This window comes from Silurus aristotelis (assembly GCF_946808225.1).
Source record: "Silurus aristotelis genome assembly, chromosome: 10".
Taxonomy (NCBI): Eukaryota; Metazoa; Chordata; class Actinopteri; order Siluriformes; family Siluridae; genus Silurus; species Silurus aristotelis.
The window spans coordinates 19,535,729-19,559,902 of NC_139583.1; the positions used below are offsets into that span (position 1 = coordinate 19,535,729).

Genomic DNA, 24,174 nt, shown 5'->3' on the forward strand with positions numbered 1-24,174 from the left:
CTGCTGCTCCACTGAAGATTCCCAAGAGCACAATAGCTTCAACAATTATGTGGCTAAAAGTCTTTTGACAACCAAGGGCCTTCCAAGATCCCGTCGACTTGCCAAACTGAGCAACCGCAAAGGGGCATAGTAAAAGATGTGACCATGAACCAAATGATCACTCTGACTGAACTTCAGAAATCCTGTCTTTGCAGCAGAATGACTAGAAAGAGGGCTCTCCTTACTGCAGAACCTACAGTTTGGATTAGAGTTTGCCAACAGGCACATGAAGAGACAATCAAACCAGATTTTCTCTTCCGATTAAACCAAAATTGAACTGTTTGGCCTCAATTTTAAAGTCAAGTGCTCATCACCTGCCTAAAGTCATCCAAAAGTAAACCATAATGGTGGCAGCTGGTGTGTGTTTTTTGGAACAGGGACTTGTCAAATGGTCAGGATTAAAAGAAAGCTGAATGGAGCGAAGTACAGAGATATTTTTAATAAACCTTGGTTTACCTTCATACATGACAAGTCCAGACCTAAACCCTATTGAACATCTCTGGAGAGAACTGAAAGTGTCTGTCCACCAATGGTCCCAATCCAACCTGACCCAGCATTTGCCATTAGAAAAAGCAGGAAATCCCAATCCAGGTGTGCAAAACATGTCATACCCAAAAAGACTAGGAGCTGTAATTGATGCCAAGGGTGCTTTAACTAAGTACTGATACTAAGGGTCTGAATACTTATATACGTGATATTTTATTTAATTTTTTATTAAAAACAAATCCTACATGTAACTTTTCATTTTTTTATTAGTGTAGATTAATATAAAAATTTAGGTGTTATGCTCTGGATTGTGGGTGGAAGAGATGAAGCCATCCTACCTGTATGTCATCAGATATCAAGCCTCCTTTCATGTCACTGTTCTTCTTTGGTGGTGGAGGGACTGGTTTGTGCATTGGTGGCATCTCTGTCCTATTCAAAGAAGAGGGATGAGTAATTAGACTGATGTGCACTAAACGATCATATAAACCATGGTGTCCTTCCTACATCTGAAGATATGGGAACACATACTTCTATTCCTACTCTAATCATACTATTCCTGTTTCACTGAGTATAGAAAAATACTTATTAACTTATTTAAATACTGTTTATACCAAATACCAAAATGTACACATAATTAAATACTTTTTGATTGATTTGGCGGTTTAAAATGTAAACAAATTAACTTTTTAAAATATATATATATATATCCCTTCTCTAAGCTACAGTTTACACTTTATATTTGATGAATTTGTTGGTTCTCCTTTGCAGTTACAATGGTGCTTGTCCTCCAAGCTGTTGTGCAACAGTTATAAGAAACATTTATTTGCAGTTATTATTGCACAAGGGGGCACACTAGATACTTAAAGCAAAGCTTCACATACTTTTGTATAAAACTTTCCACTCTTCTGGAAAGGCTACAAAACTATGGAGTGTTTCTATGGGAAATTTTGGCCATTCTTCCTATAGAGCAATTGAAAGCTCATGCAGTGATGTTGGAGGAGAAGGCCTGGCTCATAATCTTTTTCTTAGTTCATCCCAAAGGTTTTTGATGCATGAAGGCATTGACCCGAGTTTTCCAATGTACCACAGCTGGGATGTACTAAATACCAAGGAGTTTGTAAATGAGTGCATACCTACTATTGGTTGTATGCAAAACCTTCTTTCAACACAAGGAGAACATGCAAAACTTCATACAGCCAATGTCAGGAATGAAGCCACTTATTTTCTAGGTATTTATTACCAGAATTCTGGAAAGCTACATCCTCACCTTATTGAAGATCATGACTTCCATTAATTTTTGCCTTCAAGATCATAATTCGAGACAATATTATTAGTGATATGAGGGGTGCTCATGGATAAGTACATTGTCACTGCTTTCACTGAGGACACAGCAGTTTCACAAAGAGTTTCAGAATTTCAAGACTTTAGTACACTCACTACCCCATCACATCCTTGCACTAAAGGTGTATACACAAAGTATCTTAAGCACACAAACAAAAGACACTAAAATGTGTTCTAAAATGTGTTAAAATTTAATAATTGAAAATTTATAATGAATGGGAAATGTGCAGCATCATTTGTAATGAAATATGTTCAAAATACACACAATATATGGGGCACAAAAGGCATGTTTACTGGGATGTGTGCAACTGTCTGTGTGCAAACTAATTCAAGATAGAACAAAAACAATCCACTGCTGCTGATGGCCGCACTTCAGGAACATGCTGCTTTCCTTGATTACCGACAGCTGTGGCTCATTAAAGATCAGACTACTTGCACTCACGTTCTTGAGTCACAGGCTGTCGGTCCTTATATTGTCATGCTGGTGAATCCCGTGCCTGCTCGAACGCCGGCATTCACCGCTGGCTCGTTCTCCGAACTCCGAACGTTTTGGATAACTCATTGCCGGTGACTTTACCTACAGTTTGATTTTGCTTGGACATTTGCGCTCATGGTGGATTACTCGTCTCGAGCGGATATCTTTGATTGTTCTTCTCCTCCGCTTGAGTGTTTTGTTTTGTACGGTTTGATTAAAGACAATGATTGGACTATATCTGCTTCTGCGTCATCAGCCTGACACCTAGTATATCTCTACTTACTCAAGTACGTGGTTTGTGTACTTTGCCCATCACTGTTGGTGCTGTATAGATGCCATAGTAGGGGTGACGCGGTATACATATTCGTACCTTAATTTTTCACAGGAAAATATTAAGTGGCGGACTAGCAAGCAGCCAACATTAGTGCTTTGGATTCTTTTGGTTATTATGTCCAGCTTCAAGAATTTATACTAAAATGAGAAAATCCTGACATTTCCACAAATCCAGTTAGTGAATGAACAAAGGATAGAAGCAATGAAGACATTAAACAACATGAAATGTTGAAGAATAGTAAAGGTCATATCTTTAGAAAATAAATATTAAATGTAAAACACACACACTTTTTTTTGCCATCTACACCCCAGTGACAAAGTGAAAATGGAATTCTAGAAATAATAATGAAGAAAAACCCTAAAATATCACATTAACCCTTTACTCAGTACTTCGTTGAAGCACGTTTGGCAACAATTACAGTCTTTATTATTTTTGGGTATGACACCCTTTGGACACCTGGATTAAGGATTTTCTGCTTTTCCTCATGGCAAATCCTCTAACGCTGGGTCTGGTTGGATCGGTGGACACACACACACACAAATGTAAACTGTTTCATTTAAGTTTTCAATTTATTGAATTTTATGTAATCAATTTAATTTGTGCCAATTTAATTGATTACTCAATTTAATCAATATAATAAAAAGTGTATTGCCTTTATTTGATTTGTTTCTTTTTTTTATATTATTAAATATTATTTGACATTTTTTTTAACCAAGCAGGCATTTAATTAAAAATTGTTTGAAAAATGTAAACTGTTCAAATGTCAACGATCAATCAAATAGAAAAGGATAATAAACTATTTTAAAGAAAAATTACAAGCAATTTTGTCTTGAATTTCTTGCCCCTAATTTGAACCAAGCCATGACTTAAAATCTGTGAATTGTGTACGATTACACCCCTATAGAAGACATTCCATAGTGTATGTCATGTCTTGATATGATATTTTACAACCACACCACTAGAGGGAAACCTCATGTCAAGTCTGGACTTGCTTGGCTTTGAATACTCTTTGGATCTCTTAATGGCTTTGTGTGTGTTGAGATAGTTCTCTGTGTTTTATTTGTGTTCAGATATAAAAAGCTTCATTTTAGATTAATTCTAATATTTTGCCATTAAACTTCGGCAAGCTCTAGTGTTAGATCATCTTAACCTGAGACATTTTTAACCCTTTCAAGCTGATCTCCAATTTTACCAATTTTGCCATTAGCACTTCTCTCTGTAATTGGAACTGAACTTCCCCACTAATAGACTGCAGTCTGTAAAGTTTGACAGCCACATGTCCTCCATACTCAAACTAAACAAGTGTCCTGTGGGGTTGTCTGCATAACTGTTTTTGAATCAAATTCCATAATTAAGTCTGAAGTAAGAAACAACCTGAGTTTGATTGATCACCCTGTGGTGTGCTGACAATCACCTGGCCCTCATCACCCAGAACTCCAAGGAGCTTACTGTAGACTATAGGCAGACCAAGAGGAGCTACACACACCTCTATCTACATTAATGTGCAAAAGTAGAGTGTGTAATTAGCCTTTGGGTGCCCACATTTGAATACCTCACCTGGTCCGACAATACATTCAACCTGATCAGGAAGAAACATGAGCATCTTTAATTCTCGAAGAGAAAGCTGAACTAAAAACTTGTAAAATGGTGATGAAAATGACCAAACACATGAATAGTACACAGATACCATCAATCACAGACATCTTTCACTCCAACCATAGACTGTTTACTCCTTTTCTCTTCCAGAAAATGCTACAAGAGCCTTTGCTTCTGTACCATTAAGGTTAAAGAACAGCCTTTTCCGCTTGATCATACATACAAACATACAAATCTGCCTACAATGGTACAAATGTTTTATTTTTTAGCCTCCACTGTGGTTTGCATTTGGTCCAACTTTCACCATTGCACAATTTATACATCCTCCTCCTCTGTACACATACAGTTATACACATTGACAAATTTACAATTTGCACAGTTTTGCTCATTTTAAAACCTGCACCTCATGTTCAGTTGCACTGTGGTCTTGGATTCTTTTCATTCAAATTGATCTATATTCACTACATGAATCTACTTTGCACAATTGTTCCATTACCAGGTTTCTTGAGTGTTTCATAGCAAAGGCCAAGGGTGACAGATTCTAGCTTAGTTATTCACCGTTATAACCATTCTTGCTCTTTCCAAGCTGTTCCATATTACATACTTACAGATCGTTGTCAGTGTCACTTTGGGTCTTCTGTCCTCGCTTGTACACCATGAAGATGGTGACCATGACACCTACAATTAAGCCAAACACAACCACTAGTCCCAGAATGCCTAGAAGACCCCCTGGTGGTCCCTGAGCCAGGGGCTTTTCTACAGAGAGAGAGAAAGTGTGTGTGAGAGAGAGAGAGAGAGAGAGAGAGAGAGAGAGAGAGAGAGAGAGAGGGAAGGTATTTGTTAAAAATATTTCAAATCAGATTTTTCTAATATTTTCAAATAGTATATATTCTTGTTTCAATATATCTGTGACAGTAAAAGGGAATATTATATTTCTATTATCAATACATATTTTCTAATTTGACCAAGTCACTATGGTAAATGAAAAATGTGATCTAATTCTTCATTTAAAATCTCCTGAGATTTTATCCAGGAATATATCAAATATAGTTTGATGTCAGTATAGTTATATACTGAGTTATATAAAGTTATATAAATATATTTTATATAACTTTATATAAAATAATATATTTTTATAGTTATATAAAAAAATTATAAAAAAGATTTTAAAAAATCTTAAAATGGACCAACATTCATGCGTTGTCTTTCACTGCTGCACACAGTAGACCACAAAATTAAAATAAAAGTTTGAAGTTTGTATAATACAGTGAAATACTACAAATGACTGTTGGTTGAGAAAAATCCAGACGCATTGAAAATCATATAATACAAATACTTACTAATTGGTTAAAAAACATTTGCAGACCACTTTGTTCTGTCTGTTTTTTGTTTGCACATTCACCACCAGGTATTTTGGCATGACTCAAATTCAATAATCATCTTCAAAAGCATGCATGTCAGTTTTGATCATCACCATGGTAACCACTAGCAACCTACTATGAAAACTTCTGGCTACATTTCAAGTTGTGTTTTGTTCTATTCAGACATTAGAGCTTGGCTTTAAATTTTGTGAAAATGTAATTAATTAATGGTAATGAATTCATTAAGAATAATTATAATAGTAAGAAGAAAAGAACAATCATCAAAGTACAAGTTTACAGTATAGCAAGTGAAAATCTTGTATAAAATATTTAAAGTATTCAAAAATGGGCAATCCATAATAGTAGAAGATGAGACAAAAGTACAGAAGCTCTAAGCACAATAGAGCATTGTTATGAATCAGGTCAGATAAGTGTAGACATTATTATACTGATGTCATATGAATGTTATAAACACATATACTGTTGTAAGATCAGGTTGTGGTTAATTGAACTGCACATCTCTGTGAGAGACAAACAATTTGTGTCCTATTAAATCTAGATCGACAGAATTCACCAAGGGCAGACTGGGACCACAATGTTGCCCTAGATTTTCTGGCTCAGAGTGGCCCAATGCCTGATTAGAGATACACTAGGTTAAATATTACTAAAGTAAAAAGCCTCCCTTGAAACTTTCACTTGAGTAAAAGTGAGTATCCAAAGTACTATGATTTATTATGCGTATAATGTTCAATTATTACTTTTAGCAGACTGGTCAAATAATAGAATATTAATGAGTCAAACACGGATTGATATTTATTACAATTATCATGAGCACAAAAAGTTCGTTTGAACTACTTTTAAAAAAATCACGCAAATAAGGCTACGGGTGTTGTGGCAAGTTATATTCAGGAGATCCTTCCATCATTTATTCTGCTCCAAATTATATGTTTGCTTTTGAAATCATGCTGAACTGTATGTTTGTGCTGAGTAGATACCACACAGCGGCATTTAAAAATGAGTTCGAAACAGAGCACAAACTCTACACTGTTTGGTGGCTTGCTGTGTGCTTGACCAGTTATGTTTTTATCCACTCATAAAGAAAAAGAAACTGATTTTGCAAAATTTAGTTAAGTAAAATGTAAGACATTAGATTTTGAAATGATGTGAAGTTAAAGTAAAAGTCTCCCTAAATGGAAATACTTCAGTAAAAGACAGAAACAATAAAAAGGAACCCTAAGGTTTTCACGAGAGTGTCTGAGAAGTACTGAATGGACAGTCTAACTGTTTGTCTGTGCCACTGAAAACTCTTTCCATCAAGGTATGATGTGCAGGAGGGCATTGAACATAGAATTGCATAAATTATTACAATATAATTTTGTTAGAAAAATACTTTGTATCGAAGTAAATGTAAAATCAAGTACTTTACTATTCAAATGAAAATGTAAAATGTTAAAAATAAGTAATATTGAAAAAAGGTATTTATATTTTTTACTAAAAGAAAAGTATATTATCTACCACTGGCAATTTTCAACAAATCTTACTAACAAGAATAACACAAAATATAAACATGCTATTTGAATATAAAACTGTTTACATTTTAGTTTAAAGGTACACTGAAAAAATATCAAGCCATGTTTGCAAAAGAAACAGAAGAATAAAGTGAGAATTAACATTTATAAAATTAAACATCTAAAACAAAATATCTGCCGGTCAGAGGGCATCATTTAGGCTCAGTGTATGAGAGCTGCACCACTCAGATGTATAACGCCTAAATCTTTATATTCAGCCCTGACATGTATCCACATTTGAATGATATTTTATCATCATGTGACATTAAAATCCTTTTGACAATGCCTGCAGTGTTTAGGGCATCTTTTGGAAACATTTGAGAGCATCTGCCTCTAACACTATAAAACTTTAATTTTATTCCCCTTTTTATCCCTGGAAATTAAATTCATGTAATGTAGCAGACCAAGCTTAACTTTGAGAGGGGGTAGGGCTAGATTTGAAGGATTATGAGGTAGACAAAACATTTCCCAATAGTCAGTCCATACCTTGGCTTAACATAGCTCTAGTTTGTGAAAGTAAGTTGTAGCTTTCCTAATACTGAATTTAAAGACCCAAATTTACCACAATAAATGTAGTGACTTCATGCAAAGTTAAATTATAGATTTCATGTGAATAATAACATTTCATCAAAATGTACATCATATTTCCCAAATAAAGGTTATTAAATTTACAAATAAAATGAGTTTATAAAACAAACAAACAAAAAAAAGTCGCAGACTCTGCTACATAAAAACAAGAATACGCCTAAAATCTAAATTTGCAGCTGTTAGCTTGTTTGGAATATGTGCGGGGGAGGGGGGGGGCAAACTGGTGTTAAGTGCTAAACATTGCAGCAGCTGTTGCTGACTTTACAAAGACTTTTCCAGTTTGTGGCAGAAAATGGGCAGATGGAAACTCATCTCAAGCAGATTTTGTAAAGTGGTTGCAGTGTTATTGGCTTACAAATAGGAGAAGATGTGTTGCATGGTGCAAGATAGATCATAGACAGAATTTTAATTGTTGGTTCAGGTGCAATTGTGTTTATCTTTAGTCTAAATACTAATTTGGCATACTAATTGTTGCTATACAATTGTTTGCAGAGCTTTTTAGAATATGTATCCTTGTATAACTGAAAGTCAACAACACAAAACTTAACAATAACGTGTTTGTTATTTATCAGTTACTGTTAATGACTATGTTAGTTTGTTAGATTGTTTAGAAAATGTCCAAGGGGAAAGCCAGAAAACACATGCACATCCAACAATTGGGATGGGCATCAGCACAATGTAACCAAAACCTTTTTCATTGCCTTAAAGACATATTGGTAGTGGCTTATGTTAATATTAAACCTCTGTTTTTGTGATGTAAAATAAATTATCAGAGAATCAAGAAAATTATCAGCATGGAATTACAATACAATTATGTGGAAAAAACAAACACAAAAAACATTTAGAAAAATAAAATTAATAAAAAAAACTGAAAAGTTACAAAAAGTTTTAAAAGAAAGATGTTGTACTAAACCTACAGGCAGGAAATGTAATCAGTTTGATTTTCTTACAAGTACATCTGTGGTTTAATCTGTGGTGACTCTAGATAAACAGTTTTCATGTGCAAAACAATTAACCAGAATCAGATTTTTAGGATGAGAAACACTAGTGGGGAAAAAAGTATGGAGTTGTTGCACTGAAAGGAAAACATTTCATTGTTTTACTAAATTGGCTAGGGGTTTTTTCATGCCCTTAATGCAAGAGCCAGATATAATTGGCCACTGTGTCACACAAACACTGAAAAAAGAGGGAACAAAAAAAAGGGCAGACATAAAGTTTTTCCTGTTTTTTGTGGCTCCAGACATTGACCTAAGTATTGAGATTTTGTGCATCTGTCTGCTCCTATAATAGAAAAGGGATAATCATAGGTCCACCACTAATGTGCATTGAGGATGAATTATTTTTCATATTGTTGATCTGTAGAGATTACATTTCTGCATTGTTAAATTTAGCTAAAACTTGCACAATACCCAAGACAAGAATACAGAAGGGGGGACTTTCTCAAAACCTATGCCAATACAGGAATATGGCACCATATTTAGTTTCCTGAGGCTAGTTTGTATAACAGGGCACTAGAGAGTTATAATAAGCTGACAATCCAATATTGTAGCCAAACCATCTAATGTTAGAAAGCATGTAGATTCAAAACTCCCAAACCATAAATACAAGCTTGTTGATATTTTACAAATAAAGCAATGGGAGCTAGACAATTGTAAAAAAAAAAAAAAAAAAAAAAAAAATGTGTACTCTGTTTAGGAGCAAGAACTTGCATGCATCAAATAACCTTACTCAAAACTTTGCAAAATGCAAAGATAAGCCAAAAAACAAAACAACCAAAGAATCATTGATATCTAATAACATCTTATGGAGGATCATAAAATATATAAACCAGCAGATGGTAACACACATTAAAAGCAAATGAGCATTATTCATTACAATTAGAATAAGCATATGTATCCAATAATGTCATTCTGAAGTGTTTAATAATTGTGCATTTTTCGTATTTATCATTCAACTGGTAATTCACAATTGTGGTCAGTGTTTGTTTCATTTGTTAAGCTTTGTAAATTGTACTTCGAATCCATGTTCAACCCAGTTGTATTTTCTTATTTTTTTTAATTCTCACCTGCCAAGCAGAATTACTTAATTTTTTATTTTGAACATAAATAAGCCGCACCTATCTATAAGCCGTGTCTACACTGAAACTAATGAACTTTACACAGGCTTTAACGAAAGACAGTGACTATTACATGGTGTAACGGGTAAAAAAATTTTGTGGCTCCTTTAAGAGCAGAGCGGCATTTTGGGAATAGCCTGCCACCACATTTTTACTGTATTTTGACTGTATTACTGCATGTGTGCAAGGCCAAGGAATATGTCCTTATTATTTTCTGATGCTCATTTCTAAGTTTCTTTGACTAACCCGTAACGCTGTTGCCAAGAAAAATAAAAAAGCACGAGTTTTGGAAACCTGTCTGTGCTTATATGATTTCTGTTGCAACTGGAGTTAGCGAGCTATTCCTTGACCCTGACACAACACGTTACAACAGCTTGTATCTAAACAGTAGCCTACCAAGAAAGTGATTGTTCACTGTCTTTCTCCTTCCTTTCACAACAATTTTTCTCGGGAGTTTTTCTTTTGCCATCGTCATGCAGCTCAGAACACAGGTGAAGTGCGTTTTTTCATGCCCAGTTGTTTTCAGCGTGACGAATGATTCGCATTTCCTGTTGACAGTTCAAGTGAGCGGCAGGTCAAATGTCATAGGAACCTCATCCATATTTATGATGTGGTGCGGCCTGATTCAGTGGGAGCGCATCTGATTTAATATAAAGAGTTTAATTAGTTCACCTGAACTTGTTTGTAATTTCATTGGTCTAATGTTATGGGCAGTGTTGGTCAGTAACGCGTTACCGGCAACGCGTTACATTTGACAGTAACTAATACTGTAACGCGATACTTAAAAAAATAAAGTAACTTCGTTACCGTTACCGTATGGTGCGTTACCCGTTACTATTTTAAATGAATTAATTTCGGGTGAAGTGTAGACTACAGCATAACCTGCTTACAGCAGCGACGCATTGTAGGATTAGTGGATGAACCACTGTAAACACGAAGAAGAAGCACTGTAGGATTGGTGGATGAACCTCTGTAAACACGAAGAAGATGCACTGTGGGCGTGTCTCCGTTTATTCAGGTCTGTGCGGCAGTAATGGCAAGTCGAGGCGAGAGCAAGACGAGTTTCTCAAAGTGGAAATATGCTCATTATTTCACTTTAGTTGAGCATAAAGGCAAAAACTTTTAAGTCAAATGTAAGTTGTGTCTTTCTGGTTCGAAGCTCGTATCTACTGCGATAAACAGCAACACCAATCTGTTGAAGTGGCAATTGCAAATTGTTAAACTTTGTTAAGCATTGGTTAACTTGTTAAACAAAATGGTTAAACTGACATTAGAGGAGTTAAATCAACCCTGCAACTGATCACAGAGGTGACTAAACAAAACATTAAATCCTGCAGCTTAAATACGGCTGGCCAAAATCATCCTTACTTAGATCCTTATTTTGTCATATTAAATTTGGCCCAAGCCATAGTTTCCACAACACTTTCTGCAGGAAAACATGTTCTATTACCCATTTCACAGAGGCCTTAATCCCATCTAGCAGTTAAATTGATCACCAACCTACCCAAATCTCTGTATCTAAAAGTTTGATGGAGAAGCTAGGTGTCATGGTCAGCTTAACCTCTGATTCACCCACATGCTAACAGACACTTATATGTGGGCCAACCAACAGATTTCCAAAGACATTCTATACTGAGATCCAAGTTTGTTCTGATCCTTCCCTGTGCTGTTTGTTTAGAACTCTATTCAGTATTCTGTCACTTGTTCCAATGGGCTCAGAAAACAACCAGACAGGTGTCACCAAAAATCACAAATCCTTGAGCGCAGGCAATCAGAACAAGGGGCCACAACCAACAAGGAGAATAAGTGGAAACAATTTGATAAGGATGTGAATAAGGTCCTTAAAACCACAAGCAGGTTTGAGGTAGAGCAGAAGCTATGTTCTATATGTATAATCATAATCAATTTAGCCTCTGGAATTTTTGGCATAAAAGAAATTAGAAAGCTAGGATTAAGGTGGTCCTGGCAGTGCTCTTTAACACAGGGTGGAATAATTTATTACTCTGAAACACATGGAGTGGCACAGTAGCAGTTGCAGAGAGAGAGACAGGAAATGCATATAGTTAATTGCAAACCTGTTTGGTTTTGTCAAGTTATTTAAACAAAATTAATGTGGCCACCTTATGTGCTTCAAAGAGGAAATTGGCCAACACTTCCATTACACTTGTAGTGATGGAGTAAGAGACCAAGAGCTGGGACATTTCAAGACATTGATATCTCCACTAGAACTCACAGTCCAGATTAATAATTACTGGGATCAATGTATAGGTAAACCAAGAGGTTGTTAGTGCTGCCAGAAGAAGCTCAAAACTAGGACCCATTAAATGTCATAAAAATCTATTTTTATCATGGCATCATGGCTTTTCATCACCAGGCTCTTGCATGATCTGTGGAGAATTATCAAAATGGCATTGAAATGAAAGTAAAGTAACTAGTAATGTTTACTAGTTCAGGGCAGGATCTTTCTCTGCAATGCTTTGTACAGTATTGTTGCCCAATGCCTGACGATTCCCAAAAGGTGCCTGGTTTCATTGAATACATAGTAGTTGTGATACAGCCGATCTGAGAGGTGCAAGAAGGCAAATGAAGCCTGGCTGTTTTGTGGCTGGACTTCACCAATAGTCAGAGGTGGGAAGTAATGGAGTACAAATACTTCGTTACTGTACTTAAGTAGATTTTTCTGGTATCAGTACTTTACTCCACTATTTATTTTTTAGAAAACTTTTTACTTTTACTCATTAAATTTTTACACAAATATCTGTACTTTTTACTTCTTACATTTTCAAAACCGGCTCGTTACTTTAGTTTTAATCCATTGATTTGGTGAAATATTTTTTATTTTATTTTCACTGCGCGCCGATTTCAGCCGAACAACCGATTTCCTTTTACTACGCGTCTTTTTCAATCCGCTGGTGTATAAAGTCCTGACTCTCACTCACCACAGATGTAGACTAGTTTACGAAGATAAGAATCAGCAGGCAGAAGGCAGTAAGAAGTTTGGGGTTAATGTGGATGAGACAGAGGGAGTCAGTGATGTAAACATGACTGAGAACAGACACATTCATGATCATCATCTTTTCTCTGCTTGTGTTCTATATGTGGATCTTCAGCCTGGATACATTTATTCGGTAACATTTTTAATTTGTTTTGTATTGATATATATATATATATATATATATATATATATATATATATATATATATATATATATATATATATATATATATATATATATATATATATATTTGGCTGTCAAAATTAAAATTATTGTAAACGGCACTAAATGTTATTAACGCGCCATCAATTCAGCATTTCTGTTTTTACCATTTTTATAAAAAAAATTTAAATACATAAATACATTTCTAAATATAAAAGAGGCGGATTTAAAACCTTCGGGAAAAAATACATTTATCTACGACGTCCTTTCTTTACTTAGATGTAAAATAAATTATTAAACTCCAGATAAAAATATTTTTAATCAGTAAACTTTTGTTTTATTTATGCGCCAAGTCACAAATCAAACAGAAAATCCGCCATGTTTTACACAATTAACCCTCTAGGTGGCGTTTTGTGGGTTTTTCCCTCATAATGTCGACACAAACAACTTTTTACTTAAGTACATGTCAGAGCCAAGACTTCTTTACTTTCACTTGAGTAAAAAAGTTTAATCAGTACTTCAACTTTTACCCAAGTATTTTAAAACATGAGTATCTGTACTTCTACTTAAGTAAAGGATGTGTGTACTTTTGCCACCTCTGCCAATAGTTAAATGTATAACGTGCATTTTAAAGTCTGAAAATCACCCACAGAACTAGGTAAATAATCATTATCGGAAATTAAAGAATTACCATGCTTGAAACATTAGCAGGGGATTCACAGGCATATCATTTTCCAGTAGTGTTATCTAAGATACTTGACGAATCTAAAAGTAATAGCTAAGATGTTGAATATTATCCTTTGGACAGGCTCCCTGCTTTTAGAAGACTTTTCCTACGGATGAAAGAGGCAGAGCAGAGCCTTACTGTAACAAGGGCAGTGAGGACACTCTCTTTGATGGTTGAGTAGAATCCACAAAAAATATATATATATATATTTTTCCAAAGCCTCTCAACTAAGACTGTAAGCCTGATGACCTACTGTGTAAATAATCAACATAACTAAACTCATTTTTCATGGGCAGTTTCTTTACAGAACTCCTTAATTCACCCCTCCACAGGTCTCACTTCATTTGAGTGCATGAACATTTATCAACCACCTCCTTTCCCCTAATTTGTAAAACCTTTTGCTTGCCATTCATCAATGAATGAATAAAAATGAGGGAACAAACCTAGGAAGCCACATATGACTGCAAAGAGAAATTAATGGACATTTGATTCATGGAAGCAGACCAAAACTTCCACTCTGACCAATAACTGCACCCAGGACAAATTATCTAGATATCTACATGCAATTGAGGTTTATCAGACCAGCCAGACTTTTATACTTCAGTAAATGTACTTATTTCCTGTCCTGTGTGCCTAACCTGGTTGGAATTTGGATCTGGCCATGATTTTGGATCTGCTTCTAAATTGGTTTACTTTAAGCCTATACTGTGTATGGCCTGCATTTGTCCACTTTTCATGATATTTGAAAATTGTATACTTGTAATACTTGTATTTATATTGTATGTATCCACATGGTTCCTCACAACTCCTATAAACATGTTTGAGGGACTTTTTACTGTATTATGGATTATGTCATGCAGATACAGTATATCACAATTTTTATTAGTGTATGTAATGGTAATGTTGGCAACTTCATACAACGAAGCAATATATCTTCTTTATTAACATGTTTTAGAGGATGTCATGAAAAACTATATGATAAATAAATATACTATGCACTACAGGCCATATACAAGCATATTAGCATGCATGCACTAAAAATATTGCAATGCACACTTTAATACGGAATGTAAATTAAATCTAAGTAATACAAGCTCTTTCTATTTTGGTTGGGAATTAGCCATTCTTTCACAGTTAGCATTTGCATAGCTACCTTAGTGCTCATCATTCTAATGTAATCATCGGACAACATAAAATTCTTCACAGTAGAATATTCTGACACAGTTTAAAAACAAAACAAAACATTTACACTACTAAACTATAAGACACAAGACTAAAATACTATTTTCTGGCTAAAAGACCCATAATAATATAATGTGCAATTTCAATAAAATATAAAGATTTTTTCTAGCTGTCAGTTGGCTCTTTGTGCATAAAATAGGAAATTTTTATAATATACAGGATTGATTTCAGGTTTAAAGAGTTAGGACATGTTCTTCTCTGTAACAGACAAGAAGGCCTCCACAAAAGCTGTTTCTTCAAAAACCTGATCAAGGCTGTAATATGGGTAGAAAAAATTTAATAATTCATCATACCATCACATGTACACATCACAAAAATTCTAAACACACTATCAAACAGCCAACCCCCCAAACCAAATATTTTCTTTCACCTGATTTGGTTATGGTCACCAAGCGTTACTTTTTACACGAAAAATCTGACTAAAAATGAACCTAAATAAAAAACTGAAATAGGCAGAGATTTCTTTTGCAAACACGGCCTGAATGCATGTTAAAGAGTGAAGCTGGAGAGAAGAGCTTGCGTTTTACACACTGGTTTTATAGCAGAGGAGAAATCTGGAAATACCATTAGTACTGTTTAAAAAATTCCAGAACTGTTATAAAAAATAATAATAATATATGTTCCTTTTGTGAATGTTAAGAAGTGAGGTACAGTAGTTTTGCTTGAGATTTATCTTTATTTGCATGGGAAATTATGTCACATAGAACATTTTGTCATTTATAAATCACCTCTGGTTCCATGTTTGCATATTTAAATAAACAGCTAAACTAAATATGCAGAGTTACACTTTTACAACAATCAAATTGCAAAAATATATATTGAATATTTGTAATGGTCACACAATTGAAAAAAGAGTGACAGTTTCATTGCTACTGTTAGTTGTATATTTACATAATTTGTTATATTTCAGTCTGTGAAAATATATTACAAAAAATTATTCTTATTAAAATAAATGTCCTAATACTTAATAACAGAAATAAATGTAGTATTTAAAGTTTTAGAAAAAACACAAACATCCAGGTTTTTGATGCACACACACACACGCACACACACGCACACACACACACACACACACACACACACACACACACACACACACACACACACACACACAGAAGCAAACATACATACATATACACATATCCACAGATTAGCTAAATACAATAATGTAGTTAGGCTTTGCCAATGGTGTACTGAGCAGGTCTTTCAAACACAACATACTATGCACCTCATATTCTCTTCCAGAACCGAGGCTCCTAACATATTCATAGAAACATTGAAAACTACAAAAAAAACCCCAGACATTTTACATTATGTATAGCCTGGTATAGTTGTATGTGAATAAGGACAGTTCCCTTTCAGGCAATCGAGCTGCGTCAACAACGCTTTGGGAACGCTTCCGCTTGATCACGCTCTGAATCACGTGTGTAATCTGTCCAACGGAAAGACGCAACATCACCGCGGAATTGAACAGGAAGCTATAAAAGCACATGCAGTGGAAAAGTTCTGGAAGCGCTCTCTCTGTGTCTTTGTTACCAGGTAAAGTATTGGTAAGTGGAAAGAAGAAGAAAAATGGAGAGCAAGTGGAAGTTCTGGCGGAGTTTTTCTCCTTGTCCCCGCTTTATCACGGGCAGTGGTGGAAAGTAAAAAGTACAAATTCTTCTTTACAGTACTTAGGTAGATTTTTCTGGTACTTTACTTCACTATTTATTTTTCTATTATAATGCAGAAACAAACTTAAATTATTGTCTTTTTTGATGGTGCAGATGAGACAATACCTAATTCGAATCTGTGAAAGAAAACATACTCTGCCATGTAATCTCTCCACAAACACATAAATAAAACAACCTGAATCAGTGAATATTTGCTTCACAAACATAATAAATATATTAATAGAAAACTCGAAATGTCGTTTACATAAACCAGTTTACAACAAAAACAAATATTCTCTGATTATGTAATCGGTATGAAAGTTAGAAGAGGTACAGTTTCTCCGGTATCACCTCATTAACCGTCCGTGTGGAAACATAGCAAAAGTTCCGTTTGGTGCATTGATGATTTACGTAATTTAAACCACCATAATTACTCTAAAACATTTACAATAATTTTTTGCTTTAATCTTCATACTTTATTCTGAGTTTGGTTTCACTAATAATAAACACACATTTGCATAAAGCATCCATATTTCTGCATGTCCAAGTTGCTTAGAGTATTAAAAACAAAGTATTAAGATACGGTACGTTTAGAACAGATAGAAATGTGCAATTAAGTTTTGATTAAATATTTTAATTGATTGACAGCCCTAATATTAATATGATGTTGCGTCCAGTTACCAGTGTGACACTAAAACAGGTAGAAGTAATGGCTACATTTTACTTAAGTACATATCAGAGCCCAAACTTCTTTACTTTAACTTGAGCAAAAAGTATAGTCAGTACTTCAAATTTTACCCGAGTATTTTAAAACATGAGTATCTGTACTTCTACTTAAGTAAAGGATGTGTGTACTTTTGCCAGCTCTGATCACGGGGGGATACACACAGCTTGTGTGTAGCTTGCTTAGGGGCATGCTCGGTCGGCTTTCGAGGAAGCCGGCTGCCCGCATTGTCAATGCATCTCCAAGCGGACGCTCCGCTCCAGGAGAGTGCTCTTAGAAGAGGACGCTCCCACTTCTTGAGGTTCTAGCTCTGCTTCCGCTGAGGCGAAGCGGTGACTGAGGTCATGGGGTCACAAATGGATCTGGAACAAGGTTTCGAGATGTCCTTTCTCCTTCCTCCCCTGCTAGGTCCAGCGCTACCCCAAGGGGAGGGGATGGATGCCAGCAATCCCATGGAGAACACACCCCCACAGCCAGTCCTTTTGGAGGAGCTGCTAGAGGTAGTGACTCATGCTGTTACAAAGCTAGATATCCCCTGGCAAGCTGATAAGCAAAAACTACCTCCCCTGAGTAAGCTGGATGAAAGATTCTTGCAAAATACATCAATACCTCCATGCTGGGTTCTGGCTCTATTTCTCAGACCTGCACAATGAGGTGACCAGGTCATTGAATAGCCCTTATTCGGCTCGCCACTTTGTGAGGTTGTGGGACGATGTGCTGGGTTGAAAAGACGCTGGCTGGCTATCTCTCCCCGGGTGCTGCATAGTCCAATAAGGCCATAGTACTGCCCACCCAGCTTCTGTGGACTACTTTAGCTTTGTTGGGCAAACCTTATACGTATTGACGTGTGCCTCAGTACACATGCCTCAGGGGATCGGTTAGTTAACCCTGCCACATATAGTGCTTTAGGGCTAAAGCAATCTCCAGTGAGTACCCACCTCAGCCTCCACCCAGGAATCTAGCGGATGGGGAGGCTCGCCGCCTCTCAGGAGGCGCCTAGAGCTGCGCCAGGCTATAACTCTGACTTTAGGCACAGCAGAGGTCAGTCTTGAAAGAATGGGGCTGGGCCCCATTTTAGATCTGTGCTCTCTTATGAGACTCAGGATCAAGATGCTCACCATGAAACAGGTCATGTCCCAAATCAGGTTGGGGACTGGTTTGTCACAACAGATCATAAGGACGTGTTTTTTCATGTATCCATCCTTCCTTCACACAGGAAGTTCCTAAGGTTTGATTTTGGGGCCGAAGCTTCGGACCTTCGGTTCAGCCTTGCCCTCTCACCCCACACAAAGTGTGTAAATGCAGCTCTGGGTCCTCTGGGACTCCGGGACATCCGCATACTGAATCATATTGATGACTGGTTGATATTGGCTTGATCGGAGCACTTCTCAACACAGCATCGAGGTTTCGTTCTCGACCATATGAAGAATTTGGGATAAAGACTGAACGTCAAGAAAAGTGTACTTTCTTCGGTACAGAGAACCACCTAACTAGGTGTATCATATCTGTTCTCAAAGGACAAGACTATTGACTAAAAAATTGGATATATTTTAGAGTAGTTAATGTGCAGCTTGAATAGCAGTACAGATTTACTGTCCTCTAAAAGTAACTAAAAATACAGTCATTATTGTCTGAATGACAGGACCATACAAAGTTGTTTATCTTTTATTAAAGCAGATACAATTTTATACTTTGGGTACAATTCTCTCTTACCATTCAATGTTCAACATGGCACCTAATGGCAAAGAACTCTTGAGGATTTGAGAATTAGAATTGTTGTTCTCCACAAAGATGGCCTAGGCTATAAAACGATCAGTAACACTCTGAAACTGAGTTACAGTACAGTCCAAGATGGATTTCACTTGGAACAGGCCAGTTCAGTTGAGCCCTTGTGCTTTCAGCAGGAGTGCTTTGCTTTAGATATTGCAGAAGTAGAAGGTCTGCTTTTCAGTGCTCAGACCATATGCCACATACTGCAACAAGTCAGTTTGCATGGCCATCATCCCAGAAGGAAGTCTCTTATGATGCTGGCTGACAAGAAAGCCCACAAACAGTTTGCTTGAGACAACCTGTCCAAGAGCATAAATTACTGGACCCATGTCCTGTCGTGTGATGAGACTAAGAAAAACTTGTTTGGCTCAGATTCTGTCTAGTATGTGTGGCAACGCCCTGGTGAGGAGTACCAAGAAAATTGTGTCTTGCCTACAGTCAAGTGGTGGTAGTATCATGGTCTGCGGCTGCGTGAGTGCTGCTGGTACTGGGAGTTTCATTGGTGGAAATATGGATTCCAACATGTAGTGTGACATCTGAAGTAGAACATGATGGCCTCCCTTCAGAAACTGGGCTAAACACCATTCAAACAGAATAATGACCCCAAACACACCACTAAGATGGCAACTGCCTTGCTAAGGAAGCTAAAGGTGAAGAAGTGGCCATGTATATCTCCAGTTCTGAACCCTATTGAGCACCTGCAGGGCATCCTCAAGTGGAAGGTGGATAAGTGCCATGTGTCCAACATTCAGCAGCTTCATAATGTCTTTATGGAAGAGTGGAAGAGGGTTTTTTTTGGGATGTCGCAGCATCCGGGGAGAGATAGCTAGCCAGCGTCTCTACAAACTGGGGGATTGTCCCATAAACACTTTTTTTAGGAGGGAGGGGGCTGAATAAGGCTTTGCCCAAGACCTGGACACCTCTGTGAAAGTACAAAAAAAGAGAAGGGGCAGAGCATGGAGGCAGTGACAGGGGATGCAGAAAGCTTTGCCAAGCTTACTGGATGGGCGAGCTTGCTGCTGACAGGCTGGCTATTTATTTATGTATTTTTTGTATTCCTTTAAATTTTTGTTACCTATCTCAAGCATGGCTCGGGATGGGTCACTACCTCTAATAGCTCCTCGAAGAGGAATTTTAGGAAACCTTGAAACCTTAACTTTATAGAGTTTTACCTGCCATAGCTTTTATATTACATGCTATTGTTTAGCTTTAAATTTGTGACATAAGCAAAATGTGTCACACTGAAAAGAACAAACATAAACCTTGTGCTTTTACAACTGTATATACTTCTTCTTCTTCTTTTGGCTTCCATTAGGGGTTGCCATAGAGCAGATCATCTGTCTCCATACTACCCTGTCCTCTACATCTGACTCTTTCAAACAAACCACATTCATGTCTTTCCTTACCACATCCATAAACCTCCTCCTTGGCCTTCCTCATTTCCTCCTTCCTAGCGGCTCCATCCTCAGCATTCTTCTACCGATATAACCCATGTCCCTCCTCTGCACAAGACCAAACCATCTCAATCTCCAAGACTTTGCACTGTTGACCCCAGGTATTTAAACTCATCCACCTTCACCACCTCTTTCGCTGCAACCCCACCACTTCACTGCCCCCCTATTCACACACTCTGCCTTTTCCCTACTGACTTTCATTTCCCTTCTCTCCATACCTCCACCTCCACAGGCTCTTCTCAACCTGCTCCCTACTCTCACTGCAAGTCACAATATCTTCCACAAACATCATAGTTCATGGGGACTCCTCTCTAACCATGACTGTCAACTTGTCCATTACCACTGCAAACAGGAAAGGGCTAAGAGCCCATCCTCGATGCAATCCCACCTTAACCTTGAACCAGTCTGTTATTCCTACTGCACACTTCACTGATGACACACTGTTCTCATATGTCCTGCACCACCCTCACATACATCTCTGCCACACTTGATTCATAAAATACCACAACTCATCTTTTGGCACCCTGTTATATGCTTTCTCCAGATCCACAAAAACACAATGCAACTCTTCTGACCTTCTACTTCTCCATCAACATTCTCAATGAAAATATTGCATCCGTAGTGCTCTTCCTCGGCTTGAAACCATAATTTTGCTTACAGATGGCCACCTCTTTCCTCAGCATGGCTTCCACTACTCTTTCCTATATCTTCATGGTGTGACTGATCAAATTTATTCCCTTGTAGTTACTGCAGGTCTGCACATCTCCCTTATTCTTAAAAATTGGTACTTGCACACCTCTTCTCCATTCCTCACGCATCCTCTACTCTTCCAGAATCTTGTTAAACAATATTGGTAAAAACTCCACTGCCGTCTCTCCTAAACATCTCCACACTTCTACTGGTATGTTATCTGGGTGATCTGACTTTCCACTCTTTATCCTCTTAATAGCTGCTCTCACTTGCTCCTTACTAATCCTATACACTTCACCATCTCCACATCATCCAACCTTCTTTCTCTCATTTTCCTCATTCATCAGCTGCTCAAAATACTCATTGCACCTTCTAAACACCTTGTCCTCACTTGTCAACACATTTCTAACTGCATCCTTTATTGCTCTAACTTGCAGCACATCCTTTCCAGCTTGGTCCCTCTGCCTATACCAATCGGTGTAAATCCTTTTCTTCTTCCTTAGTGTCCAACTTCTCATACAGCTCCTCATATGCCTCTTTCTTTGCTTTAGCAACATCCCTCTTTACCTGCTGTTGCATCTCCTTGTACTCCTGCCTAATTTTCTCATCTCTCTCTCTCTATACAATTCTGTTTCACCAACCTCTTTCTCCTTATCCTTTCCTGCAATTCCTCATTCCACGACCATGTCTATTTGTCTTCCTTTCTATTTCCGGATGTCACAGCAAGTAGCATCCTAGCTGTCCCCCTATTACTTCTGCAGCAGTTGCCCAATCATCCACCACATCTTCACCACCACAGAGTCCCTGTCCCACCTCTTTTCTGAATCTCACAATACAGTCTCCCTCCTTTAGATTCCATCATATTATTATTTTTTTTAAGTCTTCAAACTCCTCTTCTACTTCATTTCCAAAGCCATCCTTCAGACCACCATACAATGCTGTCTAGATATACTGTTGTATAGTCCATACTGTATAGTCCAACTGTGTGCACCTATATACAGTACAGACCAAAAGTTTGGACACACCTTCTCATTCAAAGAGTTTTCTTTATTTTCATGACTATGAAAATTGTAGATTCACACTGAAGGCATTAAAACTATGAATTAACACGTGGAATTATATATGGACTTATATACATAACAAAAAAGTGTGAAACAACTGAAAAATGTCATATTCTAGGTTCTTCAAAGTAGCCACCTTTTGCTTTGATTACTGCTTTGCACACTCTTGGCATTCTCTTGATGAGCTTCAAGAGGTAGTCACCTGAAATGGTCTTCCAACAGTCTTGAAGGAGTTCCCCGAGAGATGCTTGGCATTTGTTGGCCCTTTTGCCTTCACACTGCGGTCCAGCTCACCTCTAAACCATCTCGATTGGGTTCAGGTCCGGTGACTGTGGAGGCCAGGTCATCATATATATATATATATATATATATATATATATATATATATATATATATATATATATATATATATATATATATATATATATATATATATATATATAATTTGAGAGGACTTGGTAGATGGATGTTTAGCTGGGGCTATATCGTAATCCAGATCCCAAGGCACCCACAAAATTATGATCATGATTTCATTAGTTAGCTTGTTGATATTAGTCAATGGCTCTATTTTTATAAGGCTAGTTTTACAGTAAGTATTTCTCTGTTACCAACATCATAATTTTCTTCTGGCAGGTATAAGTTTTGAGAAGAATGCTACTAGATGTTGCTTGGGTTGTTGCTTGGGTTTTTCACCTCCAGTTCCCTAAAAAAAGAATAAGCAAAAGACCGTCCCAACTGTGCACAAGCCTTAGATGTGTGGAAAGAACCTGCGTTCCTGTCTCAAGGCCCCATCCTGGCAGCTCCTTCTCATCACATAATGCTAATGACGGATGCTTCCCTCACGGGGTCATGAGTGGACACCCAAGGTCAGCTCTATCTCACTTGGCACATAAACTGCCAGAAGATGCTAGCTGTGTTTTTGGCTCTAAAAGACTTCCTCCCAAACCTGAGGGATTGCCAAGTGCTGGTCTGTGCAGACAACACATTGGTGGTCTCTTATACTAATCATCAGGCGGGTCTGCAATCTCGCCTCTATACAGGCTGACACGGCAGATCCTCCTGTGGTCCCAGAAAAGACTGCTCCAATTGAGGGCTGCTTACATCTCTGGGTACCTAAATCAGGGGGCAGACACCATCTCAAGGCAAGGGCCGAGGCCCGGGGAATGGAGGCTTCACCCCGAGGTGGTGAAGCAGATATAGTGGAGGTTTTACAGAGCACAGGTGGATTTCTTTGCGACTCAAGAGACATGGCACTGTCCCCTCTGGTTTACCCTCATTCACCCAGCCCCCTTGGCTGAGGCTGCAGACTTGGCTGAGGCTGCACCTGTACGTCTTTCCCCCTATCGTGATGCTCCATGGAGTTCTGGTTCAAGTTCCCCAGGATGGAGTCCTTCTCCTCCTGGTGGTACCTCGGTGGCCGGGCAGACCATGGTTTGCGGACCTAGTGGCCCCCCTCAAGGAACCTTCTTGGAAAATTCCTCCCAGGAGGTATGTCCTCTCCCAGGCAGAGGGCACCCTGGTTCACCCCCACCTTCAGGGGCCACAGTCCCTCTCCTTCTCCTGCAGGAACAGTTTGCCTCAAGGTTGTCTCCATCGACCCTGAAAGGTTAGGTGTGTTTGCTATCACTGCTTATTGTGCTCCACTTGCTGAGCAGTTGCTGGATAAATGCAAATGCAATGCCTTTGGTGGCACCCAGAGGCTGAAGCCAGGGACGCAACCAGAGTGCCTGTGTGGGACTTGTCTGTTGGGCTGGAGGCTCTGTCAAAGCCCCCTTCGAGCCATTGGCCGAGGT

At 37.7% G+C, this 24,174-nt stretch overlaps 1 protein-coding gene across 1 annotated transcript in view; it reads right to left on the reverse strand.

Annotated features, from left to right (window-relative positions):
• nectin1b (nectin cell adhesion molecule 1b) overlaps positions 1-24,174 on the reverse strand; it is a 137,880-nt gene that overhangs the window by 25,604 nt on the left and 88,102 nt on the right. The window contains exons 7-8 of the mRNA XM_083552691.1: positions 4,880-5,027; positions 864-954 (exon numbers count right to left, since the gene is read on the reverse strand). Of these exons, the coding sequence (XP_083408817.1) occupies positions 864-954; positions 4,880-5,027 (239 nt within the window). The remainder of the gene's footprint in view (positions 1-863; positions 955-4,879; positions 5,028-24,174) is intronic.